This window comes from Staurois parvus, unplaced genomic scaffold, assembly GCF_062004578.1.
Source record: "Staurois parvus isolate SC_StPar_1 unplaced genomic scaffold, SC_StPar_1.0 ptg000219l, whole genome shotgun sequence".
NCBI classification, from domain to species: domain Eukaryota; kingdom Metazoa; phylum Chordata; class Amphibia; order Anura; family Ranidae; genus Staurois; species Staurois parvus.
This window is the reverse complement of record NW_028318015.1, coordinates 21340-45878: the sequence shown is the minus strand read 5'-3', so window position 1 is coordinate 45878 and position 24539 is coordinate 21340. Positions and strand designations below refer to the sequence as shown.

At 43.9% G+C, this 24539-nt stretch overlaps 1 protein-coding gene across 1 annotated transcript in view; it reads right to left on the bottom strand.

The window, feature by feature from the left end:
• Positions 1-24539, bottom strand: part of PIK3C3 (phosphatidylinositol 3-kinase catalytic subunit type 3) — a gene marked incomplete at both ends in the record, with an annotated part of 109561 nt that overhangs the window by 64045 nt on the left and 20977 nt on the right. Inside the window, 4 exons of the mRNA XM_089679175.1 lie at positions 6815-7000; positions 9004-9096; positions 11647-11751; positions 12859-12930. Of these exons, the coding sequence (XP_089535301.1) occupies positions 6815-7000; positions 9004-9096; positions 11647-11751; positions 12859-12930 (456 nt within the window). The remainder of the gene's footprint in view (positions 1-6814; positions 7001-9003; positions 9097-11646; positions 11752-12858; positions 12931-24539) is intronic.

Here is a 24539-nt window from a genome sequence, read left to right as displayed (position 1 = left end):
CTCCCATCCTTCTGCCCATCCACATAAGCCTTTGTATTATGTGAAAATACAAAGGCTTCTGTGAATGGGCTGAGGAGAGTGCAATAAACCTGTCACATACAAGAAATTATGTCCCAGAGGTGACATGCACTTACCTAACTGGACCTAAAGCAGAGTTCCACTCACCCTGTCAAAAAATAAGTCAGTAGCTACAAAAACTGCAGCTGCTGACTTTTAAAAAAAGACAGCCACTTACCTGTCCCTCGGTGTGTCCCCTGCAGCCCGTTTCACCGGCCATCCTGTCTTCCAAGAGGCCGACATCTTCACAGCCAGGTACCCACTGCGCATGCGCGAGTAGCGCTGTGCTTCATGAATGGTCCTGTAGTCTCTGGGACCTGTCACATGTCCCAAAAGACTACAGGGAGGAAGGGAGGACACCGTCCATTTCCGATCGCCTAGGCCGGGGGTAGGCAACCTGTGGCTCTCTAGCTGTTGTGGAACTACATTTCCCATGAGGCATTGCAAAGATTACAAAACTGACAGTTACAGCTATGACTTGCAGAGGCATGATGGAACTTGTAGTCCTGTGGCTCTCAGGTTGCCTACCCCTGGCCTAGGCGATCAGACCGGAAGTGGGAGCGGTACCTGTCAAATTCGGGTGCCCGCTCCGCCCCCTAAAAAGGTGCCAATCCTTAATGGGGAGTGGGGGAGCAGTCCTTAAAGCAGAACTTCCCCTTCTGGGTGGAGCTCCACTTTAACTCAGTGTGCCGGAACTTTTTGCAAAGTTGTTGAATTCCTGGAATTCAGCTATAATTCAAAGCAAATCCGGCAATCTGTATTTTTTTTTTGGATGAATCGTACCACAACACATGGTAAAGCAACGTGGTTTCGCTGCAGGCAGGTGAGTTGATGTGCTCTTGAAAATGTGTGTTCCTCTACAACCTGAATGGGTCTTAAAAGCACACACTGGCCTGGCGTTTGCAGTAATGTCCGAAACGCATCGTCATTCTTCATATACTATCCTGTGATATTGCCCAGCAGGGGAAGATTGAGGACACCATTTTCTATTACAGTAAGTAAAAAAAACAAATCCCTCTCAATGCGCTTTTAAAATTTTCTCTGGACTTGCAGTTTAACTCACCCACTCTCCAGCGCAGTTGATATCCAATCATCGGCTCTGTTTATCTTCACAAAACCATTTAACAAAAAGACTGCAGGTTCCCCTTTCACGGAAAATTGAAAGCAGCAAACGACACGTCTGAAACCCCTCACTCCCTCTTCTTTCTCTACACGGATGACACGCGTGCCCCTTCAATCTCATCAAAATGTGCTTTATCCACTCATCTCTCCCAAGTTTGACAAAACAAGATGGCCTCTGCACCGCCTGAGAAAATCTCGGCTTTTCCCAGCATTTTTCTGCTCAAAGGTTGAAGCAAAACTTGGGAAATAAATTAATTCCTCCTGGCCACTTGCTAGCTTACAGAAATGAGAGGCCTGACCCGTGTGCAGAGAATCGATAGGATTCTTCAAACAAGTAATGGGATTTCTATCACATTATGAGAAGGGGTCAGCGTTTGACAAGCCCGGAGACAGAGATCTTACAACAATCGACTAATAGCTTCCGACTTAACCCTTCGGCATCCACTACTAATCAAAGACTGGAACGTACAAGACAGGTATTCTTATGTGTGTAAGGAACAAAGAATAATAAAATACTGCAACCATCACAACTGAGCAAAAGCTGAATTATTTCCTATAAAAAAGGGAAAACAGTGACAATACCAAATTTATACGAGACCGACATTCAGTGCATAGTGAAAGAACAGATGCCCCCACCCACTGATATCTACCCTTCCCACCCATTCCGGAGACAGGACTCAAAACACTAAGAACTCTGGTGCTGGGGCTTACACGTGGTTAAATACTCCCTCCCCGCTCATGTGACAGTGTTTAAGCATGGTGATTGGCTGCTCAGGTCAAAGCACTGCATGCTGGGATGAAAGAGGTCACATGCGCCACCATACTGGGCATTTCCACAGGGCTCCAATGTAACAATATACAGTGCTTGAAAAAGTACTCCTTTCCATTCAAATTTTCCACATTTGGTCATGTTACAACCAAAAAACATAAAATCACAATAAAATACATTTTATGTGAAAGACCAACACCAAGTGACACATAATTGTGAAGTGGAACAGTTTTAACCTCCTTAGCGGTATTCCCGAGTGTAGCTCGGGGTAAAATTTCTATACCAAGAGCGGTAACCTCGAGCTACACTCGGGCTTACCATGCGGCACTGCTCTGGGGGTCCCTGCAGCACTTACCTTGTCCTTCGCTCTCGTGATGTGTCCCTGCAGCGTCCCCAGCCATCTCCTCCGGCCGATGCCGGGGTCCGGCTCCCGTGTTCTGGTCCCTGTGACATCGGGATGTACGGGCGCCGGAACCGGCGGGAAATTTGAAATTTTTAAAAAAAAATTTCATTTTTGCTGTCATTGCTGTTTCAATGCATTTCACATACATTTTGCCCCGAGTGCTTTGTCCGGCGCCCTGCCTGCATTTTTACTGTTCTTTCTGCCTGGAAACTGAGAAACGTCCATGGTGTCCAAAAAGTGTCCCTTTACGTCAAAAGCGGTTTTAGACCGGCTAGAGAACAGCGATAGTAAATCAGAACCACTTGCAGAATTGACTGATAATGATTCGTGGGGGAAGTTCGTCATCAGACACTGAAAACGATTCTGCGACTTTGCTCAGCGATGTGCGAATTTGCCTCTGTATTTCAAATTTCAGTGTTTTTGGTTTGATTATTGAAATTAAATTTATTATTATTATTATTATATTATTTTTTAGGATTGTTTATTAAATTATAAATTTATGATTTCGGGTTTTAAATTTTATCATATCCGGGATGTTTAATAGACTCTTGTTCGGACAGATTTCAGTGAGTTATTCCTAAAAATTACAGACCTACAATAAAAAAAACTACATATTTCCATGCAAAAAAATGGTACCGCTTTCAGCACAAAAAAAAAAAAAAAAAAAAAGAAAAAATCGGAAAGAATCATACCGCCAAGGAGGTTAAAATTTTTTCACAAAATTACAAATATTACGGTGGGCATTTGTATTCAGCCCCCTTTACTCTGATACCCCCAACTAAAATCTAGTGGAACCAATTGCCTTTAGAAATCACCTAATTAGTAAATAGAGTCCACCTGTGTGTCATGTAATCTCAGTATAAATACAGCTGTTCTGTGAAGCCCTCAGAGGTTTGTTAGAGAACATTAGTGAACAAACAGCATCATGAAGGCCAAGGAACACACCAGACAGGTCAGGGATAAAGAGTATGGCACAAATGCAAATCTATGAAGACATGGCTGCCCACCTAATCTGACAGGCCAGGAAAGGAGAGCATTAAATCAGAAAAAGCAGCCAAGAGGCCCATGGGAACTCTGAAGGAGCTGCAGAGATCCACAACTCAGGTGGGAGAATCTGGACAACTATTAGTCGTGCACTCCACAAATCTGGCCTTTATGGAAGAGTGGCAAGAAGAAAGCCATTGTTGAAAAAAAAATCTATAAGAAGTCCTGTTTGCAGTTTGCGGGAAGCCATGTGGGGGACACAGCAAACGTGAAAGAAGGTGCTCTGGTCAGATGAGACCAAAATTAAACTTTTTGGCCTAAAAGCAAAACGCTATGTGTGGTGGAATACTAACACTGCACATCATCCTGAACACACCATACCCATTGTGAAACATGGTGGTGGCAGCATCATGTTGTGGGAATACTTTTCTTCAGCAGGGACAGGGAAGCTGGTCAGAGTTGATGGAAAGATGGATGGAGTCAAATACCTGTTAGAGTCTGCAAAAGACTTGAGACCGGGGCGGAGGTTCACCTTCCAAGCAGTACAATGACCAGAAACATACAGCCAGAACTCCAGAGCTACAATGGAATGATTTAGATCCAAGCATATTCATGTGTTAGAATGGCCCAGTCACAGTCCAGACATAAATCCAATGGAGAATCTGTGGCAAGACTTGAAAATTGCTGTTCCCAGACGCTCTCCATCCAATCTGACAGAGCTTGAGCTATTCTGCAAAGAAGAATGGGCAGAAATGTCCCTCTCTAGATGTGCAAAGCTAGGAGAGACATCCCCAAAAAGACTTGCAGCTGGAATTGCAGCGAAAAGGGGGTCCTACAAAGTATTGACTCCGGGGGGCTGAATACAAATGCCGCCACACTTTTCAGATATTTCTTTGTAAAAAAAATGTTTGAAAACCATTTATCAATTTTCCTTCCACTTCACAATTATGTGCCACTTTGTGTTGGCCTATCACATCCAATCCCAATAAAATACATTTACGTTTTTGGTGACACTTTTAAGGGGTACTTTTTCATGCTCCCCCACTGTGGCAACGGGTGGAGCACAGGCAAGGTAAGGTGATATGGACCTGTCAATTTTCCCTTTAAGTTGCAAGGCTGTGACTGTAACTGGTATCACTGGCTGAACTATTTAGCAAGCTACTGAACTGAAACAACCATGCAGGACTGGAGTTCATAGCTTTCACTGCCTACATGCTTGTTTCATGCAAGATAAATTAGGTGCCCTGCAGCCTACATCTGCATAGTCCCACCCCCTGCCGTGTTTGGGGTGTCATCAGGATATTGACACCCATAGCAGATCACATACCCAGTGCTTTTTGATGTGAACAAGCCCCTTAAAGCAGGACTTTTTAAAAGGAGTGTTGCAAATGCTTTACTGAACCCCCCCAAAATGTGTTTTGCATGTTAGAACAATTCAGGGATCAGTGCACTCCAGATGATAAATTGCCAGATACCTTTATGTACGATCTACAATCATAGAACAAGACAGACATTCACCAAGCTGCAACTTTATAAAGCAATAGCAGCTTTCATACAAATAAAAAAAAAAAAAAAAAAGTCAGTAAGTGGATTTTAGGCAAAAGTTTCTGGAAAATTTACGCAAATAAGACCAATAGGTAATCCACTTAACCACTTGCCACTCCGGCTATGGTCAAATGACGGCCGGGCGAACACTTAGTCTTTCTGGGAGGGCGTCATACAGCGTCCTTCCCAGATCATGCTTTGCGCATGCCTGTGGCGAGATCTGTCACCAGCCATGTACCTCGGACACGGCCAATGACAGATCTGTGTACCGGCCCTGTTGCCAGTACCATGTGACCTGCTGTGACCAATCACAGCAGGTCCCATGACAGGCATATCCATGGAGGGACGCACAGACCTCTACAGGCTAGACAATGGCACCCTGACTGCCATTAATGAGTCCAAGGATTTCATCCTAATCACTGTCAGACCCTACACTGGTGCAATGGGTCCTGGGTTCCTCCTGGTGTATAACAATGCCCGGCCTCATGTGGTGAGAGTATGCAGGCAGATCCTGGAGGATGAAGGAATTGATACCATTGAATGGCCTCCACGCTCGCCTGACCTAAATCCAATAGAACACATGTTCAAGTCCATCCAACGCCGCCAGGTTGCACCTCAGACTGTGCAGGAGCTCAGTGATGCCCTGGTCCAGATCTGGGAGAAAATCCCCCAGGACACCATCCGTGGTCTCATTAGGAGCCTCCCCCGACATTGTCAAGCATGCATACAATCACGTAGGGGCCATACAAACTACTGAGGACCATTATGAGTTGCTGCAATGACATTTCAGCAAAACAGACTAGCCTGTTGCATCATTTTTTCCACTTTGATTTTCAGGATGTCTTTAAATTCAGTCCTCTGTAGGTCAATCATTTCCATCAAACGATGGGGCATCCTAACACATCACCCATCCATATCAGTATAGGTGATTTTTTTCCCCATTGAGATCTGATTTCAAAGTGTTCCTTTGAGAGATATATAGATATAAAAAAAAAGAGCGAAAGAGAAAGATATATAGATGTGAGAGAGAGCTAGATAGAAAGATATGCAGATGGATGATTGATACTAGATAGATAGCTATAAATAAAAATACATTTTCTTTAATTATTTCGATATTTTTTCTTGTAAAAAAATAAGCCTTTAGAATCACTAAGACAGCATTTTTGTGGTCTCAGAGTGAGCAGGAAGCTTTGTAATGCAGGTTTATGTGGTGTGAGGCCACATGGGCAGGAGAAAAGACCTCCATCCTTCTAGGACACTAGCAAAACTAAAAGGTATGCTTTTTGGGAGAGGGGCTATCTTGGGCTGGCCTCCGATCCACCTGTAAGTGGCAGTATAATCAGCAGTACTTGAAAGCCTGTGTCCCTAAATGGACAAGAAAAATACCTGTTTGACCTGATAGAAATGCATTCAGTTCCTACGTCCTGTTGTGGGCTGAGAGTGGTTATCAGCCATGCGCAGTTTTCTTTTGCTAAACTACCACAATCTTCCATCTCCCTGGCATACACACTAATTCTGAATTCACAAAATAATATTAAGCATTTTGTCCCCATCTTACATGGCAAAAAACTCTCATATACAAGGTACTGCCAACAACAAGATCAATAAAAAAACATTCCTTGTTACTGAATCTACAGTAAAAATATAACCTTCATACAGTACAGCTAGCCTTGTCTTAAAAAAGGAAAATTATACCAGTTTTAAAAAAACAAAACAAAACAAAACAAAACACACAACACAGGAGGAAGCTGAAAACCCTGAAAAGAAGCCTAAAAGCACCACCTGCTTTCAGAATATAACATTTAAACACAATCTGTACAAGCAATATTTCACATTTACCTGGGCAAAAAAAAAAAAAAAAATTATCTTGTTAGTTTTGAATATGATAAAACACTACTATACATTCTGTTCATAGAGGTGTACAGCCAACTCACCTCATCATCGGCCTGCTGAAGGCGAGCAACGGCGTAGCGTCGCACAGTAGGGTTTGTGAAGTGGGATGACAGGAGCTCTAGAGAGTCCTCAACATCCATTGGCTTCCATTTCCCCAGAAGTTCCAGGGCTTGTTTGGCCTCTTGTGGGAGATCCCAGTTGACACATTTCAGGAATTTTGTCAAAGCCTAAAAAAAAATAAAATAAAATAAATAATGGTTGTAATCAAACATCTGCTGGAATATACTAGAAAGCAAATTTAATAAGGCAGCACAATGTGGCACTGCATTGTAGTCATGTAGACTTGTGTCCCCACGAATACAGCGATCTGCTCATTTTTTTTTTATTTAAGTTAAAGCTGAACTCTCAACTTTTTCCTGGCTCCTCTCCTGTACTGAAATGGATCTCTCCGATTTCATTGCACACAGAGCTTCTCACAGTGTGCACCAGATGTTGAAGCAAGTCAGACAGAGCCTGCTTCATTTCCTGGCTGGCGGACATCCACACCTAGACCAGGGGTGGCCAACCCGTGGTCCAAGAGAGATCAGCATGCAGCCCTGGCATGTCTGGAGGGACGCTATGCAAGCAGTGAAGTCATGGCGGTCGACAGGGACAAGCTCGGCATACGCACATCACCGATCACTCTACGGGACCTCTGTGAGGTCCCGATCGTGTGATCACTGATTGGCCAATCAGTGATCACATGAATAGTAGAATACAAGAGGTCACTTGCTGACATCATTGCTTACAACTTGTGAATAGCCCTGTACCATGTGATCTCTGTGATCATTCAGATTTCACAACAGCCTTGTACCATGTGACAAGCTGTGACCAATCACAGCTCACCCAGTATTTCTCAATGGCTGCCAGAGAGAAGGAGAAATTATTGCTTATACACCCATAAAGGCTGTGTAAAAAAAACAAAAAACAAAAACACGACATCTTCATCACCCCCCAACAGTAGTACAGTGTCACTATAGTGACAGTATGTTAAAATATAAAATAAAAATGTAAAAACAATTTGAAAAATTATAATTTTGGTTATAAACTAATTTGGGTTACTTTTTTTTTTTTTTTTTTTTACTAAAAAGATAGCTGAATACATTTTGGCCAAGATTTATGAAGAAATATTATTTGCAAAATTATATAAGAAATACACTTTTCATAATGTTTGGACTTTTTCATTTATATAGCAAAAAAATAAAAATCCCAGTGGTGAATAAATACCACCAAAATAAAGTTTTGTTGGTCTAAAAAAAAAAAAAAACAAATGCTAAAAAATTCATATGGGTACAGTGTTGCATGACTGCACACACACACACACACACACGAACATTTTGGAGAAAAAAAATTTTAACCAAAAATTATAATTTTTCAAAAAAAGGTTTATTTTTATATTACTGTTTTTTTTACATACTGTCACCCTAGCAGTACAGCGCCACCATAGTGCACTGTACTATTGGGGGGTGATTAAGACTTTTTATTTTTTTTTGTTTTATACATATATTTTTTTAATCTATATCAGTGATCAGTAACTTGTGATCTGCCGGACTTTTTCTACTCATTAGCTATCCTTATTGTTTATGTATTTTAAGTGCGTCCCAAGACAATGCCTCTAACTTCCAATGTGGCCTATGAAAGTCAAAGGTTGGACACCCTTAATCTAGACTTTTCTTCCCCAGGCCTAACTGTCCCTGACCCATCCCTTTTATTCACTGGCTTTCTGCATGCAAATGCAGCCTGTGTATGAATGCCAACACCTCCAGCCCGCCATCCCCATCAGTGCATTTTGATATTTACATAACTCCTCCCAACAGCCAACCAAACTGCACCACTGCTGAGCGCTGTTGGGAAGAGTACTGAGGGGTGCAATGATGTTTTTAGGAGCTATACAGCACCCTGCTGGTCCCTCCCATCAGCCATGATCTGCCTGCATTGTACAGAAAAGAACAGAGACCCAGCGATGACATCACTGCTTCTAAAACCAGGAATTAAATAAAAAAAAAAAAAAACCAAAACAAACTGAAAAGGTTTTATTTAAAAATATAACGATGGGAGCAAAACAGAAAAGGCCAAATATAACTAGAATCAAATGTTTGGTTTATATTATGAGGCTAAATGTAAAGAATTACCCTTCTCTCTTACATTTAGATTTGTACACCTGATCTCCAGTTTCTAGCTTTAAACTCACCTTTTCTTGATTTGTGAGGTAGTACCTGAACTTCCACACCAAATCCTGCTCCTCGGACGTCAGCTGCTTGGTTGGAGGATAACTGACAATGATCTGCAACATAGAATGAAACAAGCATTAGGTTCATCATTTAGCGACCTCCATTGCACTAAAGAAAGTCTCCAGCATGCTCCTAAGCGGTTTGCTCTGCAACAATGCATATCCATATTAAAGCTGGACTCCGGGCAAACGTAAAACACACAAATGAATGCAGCTCTGTGTTCAATAACAGGCCATTAAATGTCATTATTATTATACAGTATTTATATAGCACCAACAGTTTGCTCAGCGCTGTACATTACAATGGGAGACAATACACGAGACAGTACAGTAACAATACAATAAAATACACGAGGGGATTGAGGGCCCTGCTCCTTGGAGCTTACCATCTAGGAGGGAGGGGAGAGTGCTACAGGAGGAGATAACTGTGGGGGATGGAATGGTAGGAAGAGTGGAGGAGATTGGCAATTAGGTGAGGGCGGGGTAGGCTTCCCTGAAGAGGTGGGTTTTCAGGGTGTGCCTAAAGGTGAGGAGGGTAGGTGACAGTCTGATGGTTTGGGGTAGTGAGTTCCAGAGGATGGGAGAAGTCCTGGAGACGGGCATGGGAGGAGGAGACCAGGGATCTAGAGAGTAGGAGGTCTTGTGAGGAGCGGAGAGTGCGTTTTGGGTGGTAGATGGATATCAGGTCGGTAAGGTAGTTTGGGGCAGCGTTATGAACAGCTTTGTACATCAATGCTCGTAATTTGAATTTTATGCGTTGGGCAATCGGAAGCCAGTGGAGGGATTGGCAGAGGGGGGTGGCGGATACAGAGCGGTTGGTAAGGTGGACGAGTCTGGCCGCAGAATTCAGGATAGACTGAAGCTGGGATAGCCTGTGTTGAGGTAAGCCGGTGAGGAGGGAGTTACAGTAGTCAAGTCGTGATATGATAAGGGAGTGAATGAGTTGCTTAGTGGTTTCTGGGGTTAGGAACATGCGTATCTTGGAGATGTTGTGTAGGTGGAGTCTCCATGAATTAGTCAGCGATTGGATCTGGGGCTGGAAAGAGATTGGAGTCTAGAATGACACCTAGTACTCTGGCTTGCGGGGTGGGACTGATGGTGGCGTTGTTGGTCGTGATGGAGAGGTCGGGGGGGGGGGCGCAAGCTGGGGGGAAAACTAGGAGCTCAGTTTTGGCAAGGTTTAATTTGAGGAAGTGAAGTGACATCCAGTCTGATATGTCGTTCAGAAGGCTAGTGATTCGGGTGGAGACTGAGGGGGTGAGGTGAGGGGTAGAGAGATAGATTTGAGTGTCGTTGGCATAGAGGTGGTAGTTGAAGCCATGGGAGTGTATCAGTTGACCAAGAGAGGAGGTGTAGATGGAGAAGAGAAGGAGCACAAGGACAGAACTTTTTTTTTATTTTTTATTTTTTTTTCTAAGTGGATGCTCCTGTACCAGCCCACCAAAACAAAGCGGAACTATACTCACCTCCAGCGATACTGTCTCTCTCTGCTATCTGCCCGGCTGCTGACATTTTCGAGCGACCGGCTTCTGGGTCTTGATCGTTGGCCTGGATGGGGAGTTCTGTGGGATTCAGCTTTGCTGAATTTGTACAGCAAGCTGCGCATGCGCGGTTCACTGTACTGGGGCGGACAGGCAGGTAAGCAACTTTAATGCAGAAGAGACAAACCAGGTCTCTTCTGCATTAAACATTCCTTGAACAGACAGTAATAAACACCAAGCTATCAGTAGCAGATCCTTTAAGTCCTGTAAGTTACAAGGTGGGGCCTCCCTGGATCGGACTTGTTTTTCCAGCACGTTCCACAGATGCTCAATTGGATTGAGACCTGGAGAATTCGGTGGCCAAGTCAACAACTCAAACTCCTTGAATTCAAGAGAAACCAGACCAGGCCACTTACTTCCATCGTTCCATGGTCAAGTCCTGATGTCCATTGTAGACACTTTTGGCTATGGACACAGATCGGCATTGTATGTTCTGCTACATTTCTAGCAAAACCACCATAAAAGGTTTTTGGCAATTTGAGCTACAGAAGCCCTTCTTTTGGATAGGACTACTCGGGCCAGCCTTCCCTCCCCACCTCAATCAATGAGCCTTAGCCGCCCATGACCCTGTCACCAGTTTTTCCTTCCTTGGACCACTTTTGGCCGGTCCTGACCACGGTAGACCAGAAACATCACACAAGTGCTGCAGTTTTGGAGTTGCTGTCACCCAGTCATTACAATTTGGCCTTTGTCAAAGTCACTCAAATCCTTACGCTTACCCATTTTTCCCTGCTTTCAAACACATCAGCTTCAGGGACAACATGTTCACTTGCTGCCCAATATATTCCACCCACTTTCAGATGCTGTAAGATAGTCAAGATTATTCACTTAACCTGTCGGTCATAATGTTATGGCTGACTGGCGAATGGGAAGAATTCCTTGAAAAGAATTCCTTGGCTACAGGGTCTCTTTATGTAAGACATTATACGGTTGGCTATAAGGGCAATGGTTCTGATGGGTCTTGCATGTACTATGTAAATATCCGTGGAATGTAAAGGAAGTCAAATCAATATACTTGCTGTAGACACACAGAAGGAAGTAGTGATAGATTGGAGCCACTTACATTGAGCTGATCCCTGGTGGCAGCATTTGGCTTCAGGTCATGGTCTGACGGGCCGCTTCTCAGGCTTCTGGCAAGTTTGTGATGTTTGCTCTCCACCAGGTTCTCCTAAAAGAAATAAAAAAAAAAAATAGAAGTCTGCGAGACAGCAATACTGTGGACCACCAGAAAGAACCCTGTGCACCTAAACTGGTCACATAAAAGGAAAGGTTATATCGTTTCGAGGTAGCGGTGACGATCACCTCCCCATTTTCTCCTCGAGTTTCAAAGCCTTCTAAGGGTTTGTTCACACTCTTTGAAGAGGGATCTGCGTTTGGATAGCTATTCAGAGAGCGTTTGACAGGTGGTGAAGAGGCGCTGTATTGCCTCCTCACTGCCTGCTTTAACCCCTCGAAGCCAGTACTTGTGCGCCACAAAAAATGTGCAATGAAAGGGTCTCGCTCGACGGGCACTACATCTACTGAAAGCAACGGGGTAGAAATCCCGCTGCAAAGCGAAGGAAAATAAAACCCCACTCCTGAAAAGCAGCCCAGGTGTAGAGCGGAAAAGCGGCATTAGCAAACACACATTTGCCGTAACTGCTTCTAAAGTGTTAGCTGGAGTCCGGCTTCAATTTGTATTTTGTGTATATAAAATTTGCCGGTACATTTAAAACACTCTCCTCTCCCCAGACTGACAAAGATGTCCCAAAAAGCCCCCCTGTGCTCCTCCATCCAGAGTGGGGGCGCTCAAATACAGGAGGTGTGTTACTGGCCAGATTACCGGGTGAAAACAGAGAAGTGGAAAAAGACTAAAACAAATGCAGCCATCACATCTCATGATCGGTAAGCTGCAATACATTACAGTTTTGGGTTTATTATGGTTTTAACATGTCAAATGGTTTGCAATAACATAACAAATCTTCGACAGCGCAGTGGCTTAGTAGACAGCACTTCTGCCTTGCAGCACTGGTGTCCTCTGTTCAAATTACAGCCAGGACACTAACCGCATGGAGTTTGCATATTCTCCCTGTGCTTGCGTGGGTTTCCTCCCACACTCCAAAAACACATGCTACGGTTAACTTGGCTCCTGCCCAGATCGGCCCTAGTTTGTATACATGTGAAATAGGGACCTTACATTGTGCTTCAGGACAGGGACAGATGTGTATGCAAAAATTGTCACTACATTAACCACGTTTGGAGTTCAGGTTCCCTTTAGGGGGTAACAGGTACTCACCATAGACATCTGAGGGTCAGGCACTCGCACAATCTCCGCACTGGTGCTGATTGGACTCGACTCATCCCCATCCTGCAAGATATTGTCGGTTAAAGTAGATTCCCAACTCCATGTATGTCTTCATATACAAATGACACCGTATATAAAAGACGAGATTTACTTTTATGACGCCTCATATTCAGTTTCTGAGATGGGGAGGAAGGGGGGGGGGTATCTGCACATTCTGAATTAACAGGCACACCACTTTAGTTATCACAAATACCCATTTTGGAAATACACCCAAGAATCAGAGCATGAGGAGCCTGGAGTTTTTATGGTCTGGTTTGACTCCCCCCCCCCCCCCCCCGCACTGGCAATGCTTGAATAGACCAGTTCACTCCACTATCTAAAGTCATCAGATTTCCAATAATCGGGTATTGTGGGAAGACATGATACAGAACCTCTCTGCCTGGCAGCACTAGGGTCATCAATTCCATTCCCAACCACTACATTTCTTGCATGGAGTTTGCATGTTACCCCTGTGCCTGTATGGGTTTCCTCCGGGTACTCTGGTTTCCTTCCACACTCCAAAGACATGCGGGCAGGTTAACTGGCTCCGGTCTAAATTGGCCCTAGTATGTGTATCTATGGATGTAAGTCAGGGACCTTAGATTGTACGCTCCTTGAGCACAGGGACTGGTGTGAATGTACAATATATATAAAGCGCCGTGTACAGGGGCGGACTGACAACTCATGGGGCCCCCGGGCAATAGAGGATCATGGGGCCCCTGTGTCCTTGCCCAAACTCAAAAAAGCCTATGAAAAAGGTACCAGGGGCATCTCATGGGGCCCACTACTGACCCCAGGCCCTCGGGCACTGCCCGAGTTTCCAAATGGTCAGTCTGCCCCTGGCTGTGAAAAACTGACTGCGTTATACAAGTACCTGAAATAAAGATTAGGATGTGTGGGTAGTCTGTACCGCTGGCGTTGAGAGGAGCGGCTTACAGGTGTTAGTGGTTGTAAACCTCAGACATGAAATATGAACAAAGCATATCCCTCTATAGTGTGTACTTGTCTCAATCCAGAGCATTAAGTGCCATTTCTGTCCATTGCCTCCTTCCTCTATCTGTACAAGTCATTTCTGATGAGTTTTCCTTACACAAAGGTGGGGAAAAAACAAAACGAAAAAGGGGACGGGGAGGGCATAGTTAGTGGTTGACTGCCTCAGCTCTATTCCTGGGTGCTGTGTGGAAGGGGGGGGGGTCCCTTGCCTCCAATCAGCTCTCAGAACTCTCCTCACTGATGTAACTGCAGCTCCACACCCCCTACTTTTCAGAGCTGAGAGATACGGTGTAAATTCCAGACTTTGAATGGATGTAAAGGAAAGATGGCTGTAGATACACAGATGACTAGTTACATTCCAGAGGAAGGCAAATCTTCTTACATAAGTTGTACCTGTTTATCGCCTGAGGCCAGTTACTTCACTGGGTATATAATGGCTTACAACCACATTAAGGAAGTGATCCTGCTGCCCCCTGTATGCCTTTTTTGGGGGAAGGGGATATTGCAGAGAAACTACAAGCCAAAGCATTTGGCTCAGGGTGGCTATGCATTCCTACAGACTTCTATGAACAAGTACCAGACGTACGGCAAGCCAAGTTAAACAATGCCAACCCAACATTTCATATTCCTGATACGTGCCGGCTGTACCATGTACTTGTGTGATAATCCTGTTCTCATTGTACTCCAAAGACATGCTAGTAGGTTATTTGGCTCCTGTCTGAATAAGTATGTATGTATGGGACCTTAGATTGTATGCCTCTAGAAGGCTAGGGACTGATATGAATGTAGAATATACAGTGCAGGAAATAAGTATTTGATCCCCTGCTGATTTTCTAAAATCGAATGTTCGGTGTATTGTAACACAGAGACAGAATAGCAACAAAAAGTTCAGCAGAAATTCATGTCTAACAAATGATGACTGATTTGCATGTTCATGAGGGAAATAAGTATTTGATCCCCTTCACAAAACATGACTTCGTACTTGGTGGCAAATCCCTTGTTGGCAGAGGTCAGACATTTCCTGGAGTTGGCCCCCAGGTTCGCACACATCTCAGGAGGGATTTTGGCCCACTACTCTTGGCAGATCCTCTCCAAGTCATTAAGGTTTGGTGGCTGACGTTTGAAAATCTGTGGAAGGAGCTGAAAGTTTCAGTTGCCAATCGGATTAAGGTCTGGAGACTGGCTGAGCCACTCCAGGACCTTAATGTGCTTCTTCTTGAGCCACTCCTTTGTTGCCTTGGCCGTGTGTTTTGGGTCATTGTTATGCTGGAACACCCATCCACAACCCATATTCAATGCCCTGGCTGAGGGAAGAAGGTTCTCACCCAAGATTTCACAGTACATTGCCCCATCCATCGTCCCTTTGATACGGTGCAGTTTTCCTGTCCCCTTAGCAGAAAAACACCCCCAAAGCAGAATGTTTCCACCACCATGTTTCACAGTTGGGATGGTGTTCTTGGGGTCATAGGCAGCATTCCTCCTCCTCCAAACACGGCGAGTTCAGTTGAGGCCAAAGAGCTCGATTTTGGTCTCATCTGACCACAACACTTCCCACCAGTCCTCCTCTGCATCATTCAGATGTTCAGTGGCAGACTTCAGACGGGCCTGGACATGTGCTTTCTTGAGCAGAGGGACCTTGCGGGCACTGCAGGATTTCAGTCCTTGTCGGCGTAGTGTGTTACCAATTGTTTTCTTGGTGACTGTGGTCCCAGCTGCCTGGAGATCATTGACAAGATCCTCACGTGTAGTTCTGGGAAGATTCCTCACTGTTCTCATGATCATTGACACTCCACGAGGTGAGATCTTGCATGGTGCACCAGACCTAGGGAGACTGACACTTGTTTTGTGTTTCTTCCATTTGCGAATGATTGCACCAACTGTTGTCACCTTCTCACCAAGCTGCTTGGCCATAGTTTGGTAGCCCAGTCCAGCCTTGTGTAGGTCTACAATCGTGTCCCTGACATCCTTGGACAGCTCTTTGGTCTTTGCCATGGTGGAGAGTTTGGAATCTGATTGTTTGATTGCTCCTGTGGACAGGTGTCTTTTATACAGGTAACAAAATGAGATTAGCAGCACTCCCTTTAAGAGACTGCTTCTAATCTCAGCTTGTTACCTGTATGAAAGACACCTGGTAGCCAGAAATCCTGCTGAATGATAGGGGATCAAATACTTATTTCCCTCATGAACATGCAAATCAGTCATTTGTTAGACATGCATTTCTTTTGAATTTTTTGTTGCTATTCTGTCTGTTACAATACACCGAACATTCGATTTTTAGACCGATCATTTCTTTGTGAATTGGCAAATATTCAAAATCAGCAGGGGATCAAATACTTCTTTCCTTCACTGTATATGTATAAAGTGGCATGTAAATTGACAGCGCTATACAAGTACATGTGCTATAGCTGTGCTGGGAACTCAGCCTGCCTGCTCTCCTCCAATGATCAGACTTGTCCTGACACACCCTAGTGTGATGCAGTTTCTCCTCCCCCAGCTCTTATGCAGCTGAGAACAAAAGGAATGTGATCACTTATACAAGAGGTTGGGGGAGGGGGATTTGTGTTTTTTTTTTTTTCTTTGTTTAATATGTATACACAAAGGTTTTGCCTTTCATTTCTATTTTAACCACTTGAGCTCCAGTGGATTTACCCCCCTTAATGACCAGGCCTCTTTTTGCTACTCGGCGCTGCACTAATTCAACTGATAATTGTGCGGTCATGCAATGCTGCACCCAAACGAAATTTACGTCCTTTTTTTCACACAAATAGAGCTTTCTTTCGGTGGTATTTGATCACCTGTGCGCTTTTTATTTTTCATGCTATAAACAAAAAAAAAAAAAAAAAGGCCAAAAATTTTGAAGAAAAAAAATATTTTTTACTTTCAGCTATAAAAAATATATCGTAAACTTAAAGTTGGTTATAAATTTAGGCCAAAATGTATTCTGCTCCATGTTTTTGGTAAAAAAAAATCCCAATAAGTGTATATTGATTGCTTTGTGTGACAGTTATAGCGTCTACAAACTATGGTATAAATACTGCAATTTACCCCATTTTTCTGCTATACAGCGCAACGCTAGTTTAATGGGCAATTGCGCGGTCATGCAATATGGTACATAAATGAAATTTACATCCTTTTTTTCCCCACAAATTGAGCTTTCTTTCGGTGGTATTTGATTGCCCGTGCGGTTTTTATTTTTTGTGCTATAAAAAAAAGGCTGACAATTTTGAGGAAAAAAAAACAATATTTTGGACTTTTTGCTATAAAACATGTCCAGTAAAAAAAAAATGCAAAAATCAAATTTAGTCATAAATTTCTGCCAAAATGCATTCTGCGACATGTCTTTGCTAAAAAAAACCCCAATACGTGTAAATTAATTGGTTTACGTGAAAGTTATAGAGTTTACAAATGGCGGGAAAGATACTGGGATTTTAAATTTTTATTTATACTAATAATGGTGCCGATCAGCGACTTTTGGCGGCAATCAGCGACATATGGCGGCGACCAGCGACTTATGGCAGGACTGCGGGACAGCGGCGGACATTTTGAAACTGGGGGGGGGGGGGGGGGACTGACTTGGGGTCACTGACATCCCCAGTGACACCAATACAGTGATCAGTGAAAAAAAAACACTGAAACAGTACTAATATTACTGGGGAGGAAGGGGTTAACATTTTTAGAATTTGCAGTGTAAGGGGAGTGTTTTACTAGGGGGCGGGGTGTGTACTGGACGGAGGGGGGGGGGAGGGGGGAGCTGGGAGAGAAACTCTGCAGCTTCTCACAAGCTGTCAGAGAACTGACACAGAACAGGGCTGTGTGTAAACAATGCAGCCCTGCTCTGTGTCAGCGATCACCGGCAATCGCGGGAAAACGGCCGGTAAAAACCGGCCGTGACCCGGCGGCTGACACCCGCGGGACAGGTAGGGCGGGCGCGCCCCCTACCTGTTTTGAAGGCAGCCGTTTTAAAACGTGATTTTGCCTACGAGCGCCGCCCTGCCACCGTTTATATGCGGTGGCTGGGCGGCAAGTAGTTAAACTGAATGGGTTATTGTACAAAGATGAGGAAGATCGAGATAGTAAAATAAATATACATACATGAGGCATCTTGAAGTTGTCATTACCAACAAAGGATATTGTACAAGGACATTTCAGTTAGCGTGTTCAATACATTTTCCCTGTGACATTCCATGTCACACAACTTAAATTCTGAACTTGTTTTGTTTTCTTTGTACATATGGATTGCATGGGTTGTTACCGACATGTGGTCAATAGAAACTTCACAAATATATTTACTGAGAAAAAATGGTAACAATACTTAAATTTTACCTGCTGTATATATCTATAATACACACACACACTATACATTATATATTAACCACTTCCCGACCAGCCGTTGCATATAAACGGCCGGACGGTGGCAGTGCAGGGTCGGGTGGTCGTCTATAAACGGCCTCCCCGCACCCTGCTTGTGCGCGCTCCCTGGGAGCGCGCAGCACCGCGATCCGGTGCCCGCTGTGTCCTCCGGACACAGTGAAACACCGATCGTCGGACGGGACCTCTGTACGAGGTCCTGATCATGTGATCACTGATTGGCCAATCAGTGATCACATGCAAAGTAGTAAGCAAGATGACATCATTGCTTACTACGTGTGAAATCTGTGAATGATCACAGAGGTCACATGGTACAAGCCTATTCACAACAGGCTTGTACCATGTGACAAGCTGTGACCAATCACAGCTCACTCAGTACTTCTCAATGACTGCAAGAATGCAGACAGAGAGAAAGAGATATGATTGCTTTTACATCCTATATGGGTGTAAAAGCAATGTGTAAAAAAAAAAAAAAATAAATAAATCTTCATCACCCCCCACAAGTAGTACAGTGTCACCATGGTGACACTGTACTGCTAGGGTGACAGTATGTAAAAAAAAAATAAAAATATAAAAAATAAAATAAAAATGTAAAAGAAAAGGTTTAAAAATTATAATTTTTGGTTATAAACTAATTTGGATTTTTTTTTTACTAAAAAGATAAAAACGGAATAAATTTTGGCAAAGATTTATGATGAAATATTATTTATTTGCAAAATTTTATAAAAAAAACACTTTTCAAAAATTTTTGGACTTTCATTTACATAGCAAAAAAAATAAAAATCCCAGCGGTGAATAAATACCACCAAAATAAAGCTTTATCTGTCTCAAAAAATGGTAAAAAATTCATTTGGGTAGAGTGTTGCATGACCGCGCAATTGTCATTCAAAGCGTGATAGCGCTGAAAGCTGAAAATTGCCCTGGTCAGGAAGGGGGTGATAGTGTCCGGGCTGGAAGGGGGTGATAGTGTCCGGGCTGGAAGGGGGTGATAGTGTCCGGGCTGGAAGTGGTTAAACTTCAGTTTACTTACAAAAGATCTAAAATCTAAAAAAGAAAACTAAGCAGCACAGCACCATGCGATATCCGAGCAGCCGAAGCGCTGGGTCAGGGGGGCCTCATTTTTATGCGGAGCTCAGAGATAAATTGAATGCAATATAATGTAGGTCAGATGTTCCCGTGTCCTATCTCCATATAATCGTTAATAAGATTCTGCACAAGCCTGTTGGGAAAAAAAACAGCAACCGCCGGCACGAGGACACATTTACACTTTGACGACGGCCACCAAACAATATCAATTAACTGGAAAGTTTGACATTTTTATTAAGCCTCTCAAAGTTAAAGTGGTTCTAAAGCCTGAAGGTTTTTTTTACCTGCATGCATTCTCTACAGGAAGATAAAAACCTTGTGCATTCATCTCCCTTCCCCCCCCCCCTTCCAAATACTTACCCGAGCCCAAGCTTGATCCAGCATCATGCACGAGAGCAGAGTGTCTCCCCCCCCCCCCCATTAGGGGCAGAGCCACAGGGATGGGGCCACGCTGTGCACCTTATGGACACACAGCAGGGCTCAGGAGCTAGCACACACAAGTGCCCCCCACTTGCCCCAGGAGGCAGGAGTGCCAGCAGGGGACCTGAGAATAGGCGGATCGGAGCTGCTCTGTGCAAAACCACAACACAGAGCAGGCAAGTAGGACTTGTTTTAATAGCAAAAACACAAGTTTACAACCACTCTAATCTGTCATTCAAGAGACACAATGGCTGACCTTCTGAAAATGCATGTTGCCTGGTAAAACCCCAGACTTGGGTCACCAAAAATAGTACCCGTTTGCCTATTAGCTCACTTATTCCAAATAAAACCTCACAGAGACATCAATTAAGGGAGGAGTCCTTGCTCAGACTCATTTACTTGGATTGTTTCTAGCTTAAGCTATTGTGCTCTGTAAACAACATTTACATGCTAAGGAAAGGAAACCGCAGAATGTCATCTAGATTTCTTTTTTTTTTTTTTTTTTTAAGTTCAACTACAGCCTTCCCTTCAAATTTACACAGTTGTACAGGTTCCTGTACTGGAATGGTTTACTGTGATTTCACTGCACCCTGTAAACATTCCACAGTGTGCTTTAGAAGCTGCAGCAAGGCAAAACAGAGCACACCTCATTTCCTGGCTGGAGGACATCCAGCATCATCTAGGCCTTTCCTTCCCAGTCTGACTCTCCCTGGCCACCTTCTTTCATTCATTAGATTTTTAGCTCTGTCAATTATGGAGACTCAGCATCACATGTGGGCATTACCTAGGGCAGTATGTATGGAAATACAACCTGCCTAGGAATTACCACTTCTCTGGAATGACACCCACCCCATTTGTAAATTTGCATAACTCTGCTAAAGAGCCAGCCCACTGACTGCATGAGGGCCGCGGGCTCTAGAGAGGAGTACCATCAGAAAGCTAGGTACAGCACCATGCTGTCCCCTCCCACCAGCCAAGACCTTACTCCCTTACATAGAGAAGAATAGAGATCTAAAACAAGGTATGTACTGTATTTTTCGCTCCATAAAACGCAACCAAAAAAGGGGGGAAAATGTCAGTGCATCTTATGGAGCAGCCAGTCCGGTATTTACACCGCCGTGTCAGAATACAGGGTCGGCCGTTCAGCTCTGCAGCGGGACCTTACCTGTTCCTCTATCCAGCGCCGCGCTGTCTTCCCGGCTTCTGTAGTGTGGGCTCTCGGCTTGACAGCCGGGTGCCCAGTGCGCATGGGCGAGAAGCGCTGCGCTTTGTGAATGGTAAGGCGGCACCTGGGACACATGACAGATCCCAGAAGCCGCCAGACCAATCACAAAGCGCAGCGCTTCTTGCTCATGTGCACACTACAGAAGCCGGGAAGACAGCGCGGCGCTGGATAGAGGAACAGGTAAGGTCCCGCTGCAGAGCGGACACTAACCAAAGAACAACTCCGCGGAAGAGCGGTACCTGTCAAATTCAGGTACCCGCTCCCCCCCCTCCCCAAAGGTCCTGTACCGTGTCCGCAGTCTCTGGTCATCTCCTGTACTGTGTCCGCAGTCTCTGGTCATCTCCTGTACTGTGTCCGCAGTCTCTGGTCATCTCCTGTACTGTGTCCGCAGTCTCTAGTCATCTCCTGTACTATGTCCGCAGTCTCTGGTCATCTCCTGTACTATGTCCGCAGTCTCTGGTCATCTCCTGTACTGTATCCGCAGTCTCTGGTCATCTCCTGTACTGTGTCCGCAGTCTCTGGTCATCTCCTGTACTGTGTCCGCAGTCTCTAGTCATCTCCTGTACTATGTCCGCAGTCTCTAGTCATCTCCTGTACTATGTCCGCAGTCTCTGGCCATCTCCTGTACTGTGTCCGCAGTCTCTGGTCATCTCCTGTACTGTGTCCGCAGTCTCTGGTCATCTCCTGTACTGTGTCCGCAGTCTCTGGTCATCTCCTGTACTATGTCTGCAGTCCATTGGTTTAGAATATTTTTTTCCTGTTTTCTGATTCTAAAACCTAGGTGCGTCTTATGGTCAGGTGCGTCTTATGGAGCGAAAAATACGGCATTTTAAAAACGGAAAGCTTTTATTTGAAAATTTGAATTCGTATGTTGATAAGGAGAGAAAGCAGGAACCAGTGAAGGCACAAAAAAAAAAAAAAAAAAAAAAAAAGAAGATTAAACTTCGGCTTTATGTGAAAAACATAGAACCCATGTTTAAATGTTATTCTATTCCTTTTATGGTTTAAAAATAATGATAAAGCGAGCACTGGTAAAATTATATAAACTACTAAAATGAGATTACACAAAATATATATATATATATATATATATACACACACATACATACATATACACACACATACATACATATACACACACACATACACACACATACATATACACACACATACATATACACACACATAGTACGTATAGATATGAAGGTAGCAGCTAGCACTCAGGGTACTAGCAACAGTCCCAGAATAGAAATATGTTAAAGTAATAGTACAGCGCTATAAACGCATGTTATCAATCATAAACGCATGTAAAGTAAAAAAAAGTGCAATAATGATGTAAACTGTGCATAATTATTGCACTTATTTGCACTTTTTGACTTTACATGCGTTTATGATATTCCTTTTATTATTATTCAGGATTTATATAGCACCGACAGTTTGCTCAGCGCTTTACAATATAAAAGGGAGACAATACAGCAGCAATACAAGAGGGTTAGGAGGGCCCTGCTCCTTGGAGCTTACAATTAGAAGTTGCCCCTTGGGAAAGATTCTTTAAAGTTGATCAGCGTGAATCTCACGTTCCAGTTTCCTTTTTACCCATTAACATACAATTCCCCCATTAATAAAAATAAATAAATGCATTATCACCTGCGTGTTGTCATTAATAAGCTGTGCACCGCGGCTCACAGCAGAAAGCCATTCATGCCCCGGTGCCCATGATTAGTGACTGTGTGCCGCTGCTCCCTAATCAGTGAGAACACGGCAGGGTATTCCATTATATCAGAGATTTATAGGAGAGAAGTAATGAGAGCCCGGCGTGTGACAATGAACATTCCACTAGAATAGATACCCGCATATGGAGAGCTTATACCGGAGGTGTCAAAAATAGGTGCAGAAATGTATTTACAATTCAGTTTAAAAGTTTATTCATTGAATTAGTAGTGCTACCCTGCTTAGCTATGGCTTCCCATCACATGCGGTTAGAACTCCTTCACACTAACACTAACCCATGGTTGAGCTACATTTTTACCACCCCCCAGTAACCGCAAAGGCAGCAGCTGGGGGTGTACATATGTCGCAGCAGGTATTATAGCCCTTATCAGGTGAATGGGACCAAAAGCAGGGGCGGACTGACCATTTGGAAACTCGGGCACTGCCGGAGGGCCCGGGGTCAGTAGGGGGCCCCATGAGATGCCCCTGGTACCTTTTTCATAGGCTTTTTTTTTTAGTTTGGGCAAGGACACAGGGGCCCCATGACCCCCTATTGCCCGGGGGCCCCATGAGTTGTCAGTTTGCCCCTGGACCAAAGCATGTATGAACGAGCCCTGAGGCATTCACTACGCCTCTCAAGTCAGCCATACACCAGAGGAATTTAAATTAAAAAAAACAAAAAAAAAACCCACACCTATTTCTCTCTGTGTGCCCTGTTCACACCAAACACTGGTATCACATGCAGATTTTTTTTCTGCGCAGGAATACGACATGTATAAAACGCATTGCAGTGCACATGAAAACTGATGTTTCTGCAAGTGAAATCTGTGCATTCGTTTCCTTCACTTTCTCTGCCCAAATAATGTGAACGAGCCCTTAATGACCGACAACTAATGTAATTATTCCCATAGGCCCTTTTGACACGGGGACCTGATTGGAAAGCCCATGTAAGTTTTTCAGGTGCACCCAAGGGGAAGGTTCATTCATTCCTATGGACAAGCTGGTGTAAATGGACTTGTGTCTATTTACACCCGCCGACATTTTAGACTTTCCGTTTAGACGTAGCGGATGGCAGGTAGTCAGGGATCAACGGACAGCAGAGTCCATTTTTTCCTGGTCATCCCATCAATGCATTCAGTTTACATCAGTTTCTCCATCTGTCTTCCGTTCACATCAGTTTGCACTTCAGTTCAGTTTACGTCCATTTTTGCATCTTTTATTTTGTTCGGTTATTTTTTTTGTTGTTCCTGAAACCAATTACAGGTGACAAAAAAGTATTGAGAAAAAATGGACATGAAATGAAACGGATGTACACAGATGCCATCCGTTTACATCTGTTGAGATCCATTTAAAAATGGAAAAGGATGCAGCCTTGTTCCATTTAAAAAAAAAAACCCCAAAAAGACCTAAAAAACGGACATGTGTGTAAGTGGATGATCATCCATTTACATCCGTCCACCCATATACCTCCATATTGGTTCAGTCTGGATCCATCCATCTGATAACCTGACAGATGGATCTAGACCAGGGGTGGGCAAACTTTTTGACTTGAGGGCCGCAATGGGTTCATATATTGGACCCGGGGGCCGGACCAAGAGTAGATGAATGATGTGTATGTGTCATCCATAGTAAGTATAGTAATATTCCCCCATAGTAAGCATAGTAATTAATCCCCCATATAGTAATTCATCCCCCCATATAGTAATTCATCCCCCATAGTAATTCATCCCCCATATTAAGTCCCCAAGTCCCCCCTGTGTCAATTCACTTACCTTTGCTCCGCGCGTTCCTCTCGCCGTGTTCCCGCGCCGTTCCGGTGTAGCATGAAAAT